We start from the raw sequence: 9,213 nt of genomic DNA, 5'->3' as shown, positions 1-9,213 counted from the left end.
AAAAAAAAAAAAAAAAAAAAAAAAAAAAAAAATTAGCAGCTTTACTCACCACTATAAGCAATCATGTTGGCCCTTTTCTTTCTCCTGAGAGGTAGGTATCTCAGGTTCCCAGGGTAGTTCTATTTCCTTTTCTTCCCCCCACTTTTTCTTAGCAGTTCCGCAAGCAGAAACCCTACTGCCACTCTTTCAGGAGAACATGGAGAGAAAATGTGATTATAATCACAACTGGAACATCCTGCTCATTGAGGGTATTTAGTTAAAGGATATTGTGATTTATCAAACCTTCTGTGAACTCCACCTTTCTACCACCTGATGGGTCAAAATGAACGGAATAAGATGAAGCTGAATTGCAGTATGGCAATCCTTTTTTCTTGGCATCTTCATTAGCCTTCAACCCACAGCTCTTTAACCCTGGGATAAGCAAATCTGTATTTAAACCTCAGATTTTTGTAGCACAAAGGATGTTGTTGGTCCTGGGGTGGGTTTGTGCTATCATTTCCCCACTATTCTTCTGGTTTTTTCCAGATAAGAAAAATAATAAAAATAGAGAAAATTCATCTGTCTTGAATTTCCCCACCCTTCCCAAATTTATCAAGGAGTGTGAAAGGCATTTCCTTAATCAAAAGATATATGTTAAACATATTTCTGTATCTGTCGCTGTGCTGTACTCTGTAGTGTGAACACTGTACTGAACATTGTGTATATACCATATACAAAAATGTATAAGATATGAAAGACTATGAGAATTTTGTAGTTTAGTGGAAGAAAGTAAATTATTGTTTATGAATCAATTAGCCAGTCATATAAGACAGTATATGATTACATGCTATCACAAATAAACAGACATCACTTTGCATTCAGGTTCAGAGACTGTCCAAAGCACGTTTTTTATTTTTGAGACCGAGTCTCGCTCTGTCGCCCAGGCTGGAGTGCAATGGTGCGACCTCGGCTCAGTGCAACCCCCGCCTCCTGGGTTTAAGCGATTCTCCAGCTTCAGCCTCCCGAGTAGCTGGGATTACTGGCACAGGCCACCACACCCAGCTAATTTTTGTATTTTTAGTAGAGGCAGGGTTTCACCATGTTGGTCAGGCTGGTCTTGAACTCCTGACCTTAGATGATCCACCTGCCTCAGCCTCCCAAAGTGCTGGGAGTATAGGCATGAGTCACCCACTGCTGCTATAGTAACTGAGTAATTTATAAAGAGCTGAGATTTATTTTCTCACACTTTTGGAGGCTAGAAGTTCAATACCAAGGTGCCAATAGGTTTACTGTCTGGTAAGGGCCTGCTCTGTCTGCTTCCAAGATGGTGTCTTGTTTCTGTGTCCTCCAGAGGGCACAAACACTGTCCTTACATGGCAGAAAGGATGGAGAGGCAAAATAAACTAGCTAGTTCCCTCCTGCCCCTTTATAAGGTCACTTACTCCATTCATGAGAGCTCTGCCCTTATGATTTAATCATCTCCTAAAGGCCCCATCTTTTAATGCTGTTGCATTAGGGAATAAGTTTCAACATGAATTTTGGAAGGCACAAACAGTCAAACCATAGTACTCACCATTTGCCAAGCTGTACTCATCATTGTCTTCCCCGCTCCCATCCTAAGTGCTCTCCTGCCCCTGTCTCCTCACCTCAGAGGATGGGCTGCTCTCCATCCAGGTGCTCTTCCCAGACTCCTTCTCCCACAGCCCCAGGCCCCAAATCTGTCCCCTAACATCCATCTGCTGCCTTACTTCACCTTATTTCCTTCCATGGCCTCTCAACTACTCTGCCTACCTCCACCTTTGATCCCTTTCTGACCCATGGCCCTCATAGCACCAAGAAAGATTTTTCTAAAATGCAAATAGGGCCAGGCGCAGGGGCTCACATCTGTAATCCCAATACTTTTGGAGGCCAAAGTGGGTGGATCTCTTGAGGTCAGGAGTTCAAGACCAAGCTGGCCAACATGGTGAGACCCCTTCTCTACTAAAACTACCAAAATTAGGCGGGTACGGTGACGGGCACCTGTAATCCCAGCTACTTGGGAGGCTGAGGCAGGAGAATCACTTGAACTTGGGAGATGGAGGTTGCAGTGAGCCATAATTGCGCCACTGCACTCCAGCCTGGGCAACAGAGTGAGACTTTGTTTCAAAAATAAATAAATAAATAAATAAAATGCAAATCTGATTATGTCTGTCTGTCTCTCTCTTTCTCTCACACACACACACCCACACCCACACAGCTACACACCCTGAAGAACCTCTCCTTTACCTTTCAGAGAAACATCCACATGGCTGGTAGCAGGTAAGGATCATTCCTGATCTGGCCCCCAGCCAACCTACACAGCCTTCCCCTCTGCTCAAGCCAAGCCAAACTTGCTGTTTCCAAAATGGCTTTTGCCTGTCCCTGTGCCTACCCCTTTGTGTTGTTCCCTTTGCTTGGGGTGAAGTCCCTCCTTTTTCTGCCTAGTTAATGCCCGTGTCTTTTAAGACCCAAGCTCAGCTATTGCCTACTCCAGAAAGCCTCCCCAATTGTCATCCAATGATTTTCATCTCTCTCATTGTTACATCTTGACAATACTGAGCCATCTCTTCCTCTATCACATTTATCACATTGCACTATAAGTTTTCTTTTTCCTTTTTTTTTTTTTTTAGACGGAGTCTCGCTCTATAGCCCAGGCTGGAGTGCAGTGGTGTGATATCAGCTCCCTGCAATCTCTGCCTCCCGGGTCCTGGTTAAGCAATTATTCTGCCAAGTAGTTGGCGCGTGCCACCATGCCCAGCTAATTTTTTGTATTTTTAGTACAGATGAGGTTTCACCATGTTGGCTAGGCTGGTCTTGAACTCCTGACCTCGTGATCCACCTGCCTCATGTTTTCTTTTTTCTTAATTAAAAGCAAATTTTAGTCATTTGTGTTTTTATTTGTCTAACTTCCACACTCACATATTTACCTGTTTATCTCCAGTGCCAAGCTCATCCCCCAGCACGTAGTAGATACACCATAGATGTTTGCTGAGTGAGTGTTGAATGAATAGAATGTACCAGAGGACCTTGGCCAGTGGCAGAAAAGAGAAGTTAGGCCATTATTATAGTGACTCAGGAGAGAGGTGCCAAGGGTGGAGACCAAGGCTGGGGCAGCAGAGCTGTGGAAGCAGTGGGGTTTATATAGACATTTCCTTGAAACTTGCAACATAGACATAAAGCAAAGGAATAAAACTGTGTGGTTCAGGGCCCTATTTTTAGACGATTCAGGTGAGTACCCCATGGGTAGTGGCTGCTCTGAAGGCTGCCCTGTGAACCGAGCAGAGGTGAGGTTTCATTGGTGCAGACGGGGAAGTATGAGTGCAGCTATCCACCAGACAACACATTGCCTCCCTCCTGGGCCCTCCAGCCAGGTTCTAGGGTGCACTGAGAGTTTTGTGTATCAGGAGTCACACAGGGTTGGGAGGATAGTGGGGAATAAAGTATAAGAATATTTGGGATGAATCTGGAAAACGTTATGCTAAGTGAAGTAAGCCAGATACCAAAGGACAAATGTTGTATGATTCCGCTTATATGAGACACCTAGAGCAGGCACATTCATAGAGACAGCAAGAGAAATGGTTAGTAGGGACTGGGGGAAGAGGGGAACGGGGAGTTGATGTTTATAATGGGTACATAGTTTTTGGTGGGGATGATGAAAAGTTCTGGAGATGGCCAGGCATGGTGGCTCATGCCTGCAATCCCAGCACTTTGGGAGGCTGAGGCGGGAGGATCACTTGTGGTTAGGGGTTCAGGACCAGCCTGGCCAACATGGTGAAACCCTGTCTCTACTAAAAATACAAAAATTAGCTGGGCATGCTAGTGCACGCTTGTACTCCCAGCGACTTGGGAGGCTAAGGCAGGAGAATCGCTTGATCCTGGGAGGCAGAGGTTGCAGTGATCCAAGATCGTGCCACTGCACTCCAGCCTGGGTGACAGAGCAAGACTCTGTCGAGAGAGGGGGAGAGAGAGAGAGAGAGAGAGAGAGAAAGGAAGTTCTGGAGATGAATAGCGATATGCTTGCACGACAATGTAGTGAATGTACTTAATGTCACTGAATTGCACCTTCAAAAAGGGCTAAAGTGGTGAATTTTACATTCTGTATATTTTACTGTATTTGGAGTTGATCCAGTGAGTGAAGAGGAGAGGACAGGAGAGAGGCCAGTGGCAGTCTGTCTGTGCTCTGCCTGGCTGGACAGGACCCGTTCTGGTCACCTCAGAGAGAGGCCAGGTCAGGCTTCCAACAAGTTATCCCCCATTGGACATTCATCAGCCAGAGGACAGCCCTGTGTTCTCCTCATGTGTGACTGTGCCCCTTCCTTTGCCCCACAACAGAGGTAGCTAGCCAGTGTAGTGAATGAAAAGGAGAGAGGTTTGCTCAGGAGTCCTCTGAATTGGGAGCCAGTAAGAAGAAGATACAGGCTGTAGAGGAACATTTGCACTGGGGCCCAGCCTACTCCAGCCTTGGGTCCTCCATTATCAACATGCCCTCAGCAGGATCAGCTTGGGCACCAGCTTCCTGCTGCCTGCCGTGAGCTGACCTCTAGAGCTCAGGTGTAACATAGGTTGCAGCTGGAGGTCTGCCTGCTGGGCCTTCACCTGCACAATGGTGGCTTATTATTAAGGCATTTTGGCCTTGGGCAGAGAAGACAGTAAGTCTTGCCTGGCTCCATAAACCTCTACCGATTCCACTCCTGCTGGCCAAACCCTATGACTTGGGACAAGGCTGAGCCATACCCAGGGAGCAAATAAGGGAAATTTCTAAGGGCTTGGAAGGAAAGAGTCGGGGGGCAGGGGATGTCAGGGTTGATTCCAAGCCCTTGAGGAGCCATGAGAGTTTTCTGACTTCAGAGAAGCAAACTCCCCAGATGGGAGCTTCGTTCATACCATCATTATTCCCAATACATACAGGAGCCTCTGAATTCCCACAAACTTACATCAACAGGAGCACTCTTTTTGCCACTTTAAAACAAAGCTGAAGCTGGAATAGCAGAATTGGAAGCTACTTAGGAGAGTCCCAGGCCAGTGATACATTCATTTCCCAATGAGGTGGTCACGTCTAGCTAGTTAGGTCACAGCAGGGACTAGACCCCATGTCTCTTAACTTCCAGCCTATTGCCTGTCCACACACCATCATTGCTCTTAGCTCTCCTATTTATATATAGTGGCTTGGGGGATCTGTCTAAGGCTACCTCTGCCATCTTGTCATGTGTCTTCATGATTTTCTTCCTGCAGGAGGTGCTCTGGTAAAACAAGTATAAAATGAATGTCAGGATGTTGTCCCTCATGGTGGGCATCTTCTCTGTCCTCAATACCATCCAGTTCTTCATCTTTGACGTGAACCAGATGACACACATTGGCTGTGAGGCCAAGTTCCACATCTACGTGGACTCAAAGTCAGAGCTAGTCACTTGGATCCTGTTCCACAGGGCTAGCATCAGCACTGGCCTCTCCCTCGCCACCATCGTCATCAGCTGCTTCCTCCTTTATTGTATCCACAAGAATATCTACAAGGGGCTGCTGATCTATGCCATGTGGATCATCACTTACGAGTGCATCAACTTCTCCATAGTCCTGCTCCTCAACAGGATCATCGAAGATTACTTCAAGGAGCTGAGTTACTTGCACTGGATCTTCCAGATCTCACACATGCTCCTGCACTTTTTCTGTCTGCCCTTCATCATCAAGCATGCATACAACCTTTACAAGGAATCCCAGACTGTGAGCAGGAAACGCCGCCACATGCTCTCCTCCACCACTGCAGTGAACTCATGACCACCTGTCCGTCTGGGAATGTTGTACCGGAAATTAAACTGAACCATGCCGGGAAAGGTGGGAGGGAATGGTGCTCCTCAACAATGGAACCTCCCCACCCTGCCTGGCTTCTGTTGATGCTGCTTGGTTTGTCAGGGCTTTTGAGTTTTATGCACTGAGGAATGACTCTCGGGAGAGGGCAGGTTGTGCGGATCAATTATTTTACAGATGTGTTGCGTGACTTGTTTTAGCAGTTAATGATATGTGGCCTTGTGCTTACTTAACCATCTCACTGGTGTCTGTTTTTGCCTCTCACAGTCTCCTCTCCTCTGCATTTCCTTAGTTTCTAGTTCTTCCTTTATGGATTGACCCACAGATGCCGGTTCTGCTGAGTCCTTTGGAGCAGTGTTGTCCAATAGAGCTTCCTGTGCTGATGGAAATGTTCTCTATCTGTGCTGGCCACTAGCCATGTGTGGCAACTGAGCACTTGGAATGTGGCTATTACAACCCAGTAACCAAATTTTAAATTTTACTCTTTTTTAGCTAATTTCCATTTCAATAACTATGTATGGTTGGCTCAAGACTAGCCTATCGGCCCAGCATGGTGGCTCACGCCTGTAATCCCAGTACTTTGGGAGGCCAAGGCAGGTGGATCACTTGAGGTCAGGAGTTCAAGACCAGACTGGCCAGCACGGTGAAACCCCGTCTCTACCAAAAATGTAAAAATTAGCCAGGCGTGGTGGTGGGTGCCGGAAATCCCAGCTACTCAGGAGGCTGAGGCAGGAGAATCGCTTGAACCCAAGAGGCAGAGGTTGCAGTGAGCTGAGACCATGCCATTGCAGTCCAGGCTGGGTAACAAGAACGAAACTCCATTTCAAAAAAGAAAAAAAAAAAAGTCTACCCTATTGGACAGCACAGCCTCTGGAGATTCACTTTACTCCTGCAGTAACCATAGAAAAGACCCCTTTCTAGAGTTATGTCTTACCCTGCTTCCCTCATACTTTTCTGAAAGCAATTTCTCATGTTGGTTCATAATAACATGGCAAGAAGGATCCCCATTTAAGGAAGTGCCAGGATTTCTCAACTGAAGCACTACTGACATTCTGGACTGGATAATTCTGTCCTGCAGGGGCTGTCCTTTGCACTGTAGAATGTTTAGCAGCATCCTTTGCCTCTACCCACTATTTTCCAGTAGCATCCACCTGTCCCTCATGCTGTCACGACCAAAAATATCTCCAAGGGATTAAGCCCACCCATCCCCTCCTGGGCTGGCGGATTACGTAGTTTTCAAGTCAGATAATAAAACAGGATCGGCTGGGCAAGGTGGCTCATGCCTGTAATCCCAGCACTTTGGAGGCCTAGGTGGGTGGATCACTCGAGATCAGGAGTTCAAGACTAGCCTGGCCAACATGGTGAAACCCCTCTCTACTAAAATACAAAAATTAGCTGGATTTGGTAGTGCCTGTAATCCCAGCTACTCGGGAGGCTGAGGCAGGAGAATCGCTTAAACCCAGGAGGCAGAGGTTACAGTGAGCTGAGATAGCGCCACTGTACTCCAGCCTGGGCGACAGAGTGAGACTCTATCTCAAAAAACAAAAAACAAAAACAGGGACGGGAACAGTGGCTCATGCCTGTAATCCCAGCACTTTGGGAGGCCAAGGCTGGCAGATCACGAAGTCAGGAGATCGAGACTATCCTAGCTAACATGGTGAAATCTCATCTCTATTAAAATACAAAAAAATTAGCCAGGCGTGGTGGTGGGCACCTGTAGCCCCAGCTACTTGACAGGCTGAGGCAGGAGAATCACTTGAACCCAGGAGGTGGAGGTTGCAGTGAGCTGAGAGGGTGCCACTGCACTCCAGCCTAGGCAACAGAGTGAGACTCCATCTCAAAAAACAAACAAACAAAAATAACAGGGCTGGGCGTGGTGGCTCACGCCTGTAATCCCAGCACTTTGGGAGGCCAAGGTGGGCGGATCACGAGGTCAGGAGATCGAGATCATCCTGGCTAACACGATGAAACCCTGTTTCTACTAAAAATACAAAAAAATTAGCTGGGCATGGTGGCGGGTGCCTGTAGTCCCAGCTTCTTGGGAGTTTGGGGCAGGAGAATGGCGTGAACCTGGGAGGCGGAGCTTGCAGTGAGTGGAGATCACACCACTGCACTCCAGCCTGGGCAACACAGTGAGACTCCTTGTCAAAAACAAACAAACAAAACAAAAACACAGGACCAACCCTTTGAAAACAAAAGAACCCCCAAAAATATCTCCAGGCATTGTCAAACATCCCCTGGGGTGGGGGATGGGGGGGTCAAAGTTGCCCCTAGTTGAGAGACACTATTGTAAAGCAACAGGCCCTCAGTGTTGAGAGCTGGCAGGCCCCTGCCTTGAACTAGGAGCGCCGTTTTTCCTGAGAGCTCTTCACATTCACTAGTTGTGCAGTCTTCATCCTAACGCTCCTGTTTTATGGTTTGATGAAACTGAGGCTCACTGGGCTTCAGTGATGAGATCAAGGTCATATGGTAGCAAAAGCAGGACTTGCATCTCATCATCTGACTTCATACAGGAAAGCTGGCTCCCTGATTCATTCTTACTTTTAGCAAGATAAAAAGGAAGCACCTCCTTTTAGGGTAGTTCCTTTTCCCTTGAAAAATGTTAGGAGTGAAGTCAAGAGACATGTTTGTTTTGGCCATACTCTTCCAAATCATGAGCATAATAAGAATGTCAGTAGCTGGCTTTTACTGAACACTGAGAGCCAAGTACCATCCTATGGTACTGGACTCTTCCCACCATCAGTTTGAACCTGGGCCAGTTCCCCAAATGACCACAAGATGGCAGTCAGTAATAAGCTTTTGCTTAGAGCTGTCGGCCCCTAAACCAAATCCTCTAAGGGTGGCTGTTTAGGATTTACTGAGCTTCCAGCAGATGACTGGGAGCTAATGTGTGTGTCTCTGTCCCAGTCTCACAAGGCATGCCTTGTCTGATTGTGACTTGCTAGTACCAGAAACACAAAATATAAAACATGGGCCAACTTCTGGATTCTGATTCCCCATCCCGGTTGAGGTCGCTAGGGTGGGAGGTGAACCTGGGCAACATTGGGGAACTGGAGACCTCTGTGTTGAAGAAGTGTAGGGAGAAGCAGAGTTCCAGGAATCAGCTCAACTGAGAGTTACTTCAGTTAAGAAAGTTTAAGACACTCAAACGCAAGGTTGTGCTATCCTCTATACCAAGACTCCTCAAAAGCATGGTTGCCTCTGCCTTCACTTCCTGGTCTCCTGTTCTTTCTAGAACCCATCCAGTTAGGTTTCTCCCCCACCGCCCCACTGGGACTGCTCTTTTCAAGGTGATATCCACACTGCTCAAGCCAGTGGTCAGTTCTCCACCTTTGCTGACCTGTCCTGCAGTGGCTTTTGACTGCTGATCCCTCTCTCCTGCCAACAGGTTTCCTTGGCGGCTCCTCTGCCTCC

The 9,213-nt window shown here is 47.2% G+C and overlaps 1 protein-coding gene across 7 annotated transcripts in view; it reads left to right on the top strand.

Moving 5' to 3' along the window:
- Nucleotides 1–6,038, top strand: part of LOC108528348 (transmembrane protein 217) — a 55,298-nt gene extending 49,260 nt beyond the window's left edge. For 3 of the 7 annotated variants that reach the window (XM_017870140.1, XM_017870138.1, XM_017870139.1), the window contains one exon: nucleotides 5,230–6,037. In XM_017870140.1, coding sequence (XP_017725629.1) covers nucleotides 5,257–5,769 — 513 coding nt within the window. In that variant the 5' untranslated portion in view covers nucleotides 5,230–5,256 and the 3' untranslated portion in view covers nucleotides 5,770–6,037. Of the gene's footprint in view, nucleotides 1–152; nucleotides 229–5,229 lie in introns of those variants that run through there. The other 4 variants (XM_017870135.1, XM_017870136.1, XM_017870134.1 and 1 more) reach the window with 2 other exon arrangements.
- The last annotated feature ends 3,175 nt before the right edge of the window (nucleotides 6,039–9,213 follow it).

This window comes from Rhinopithecus bieti, unplaced genomic scaffold, assembly GCF_001698545.2.
Source record: "Rhinopithecus bieti isolate Rb0 unplaced genomic scaffold, ASM169854v2 scaffold_4553, whole genome shotgun sequence".
Lineage (NCBI taxonomy): Eukaryota > Metazoa > Chordata > Mammalia > Primates > Cercopithecidae > Rhinopithecus > Rhinopithecus bieti.
Note: the sequence above shows the minus strand (reverse complement) of the source record. Positions and strands in the feature narration are given on the sequence as shown.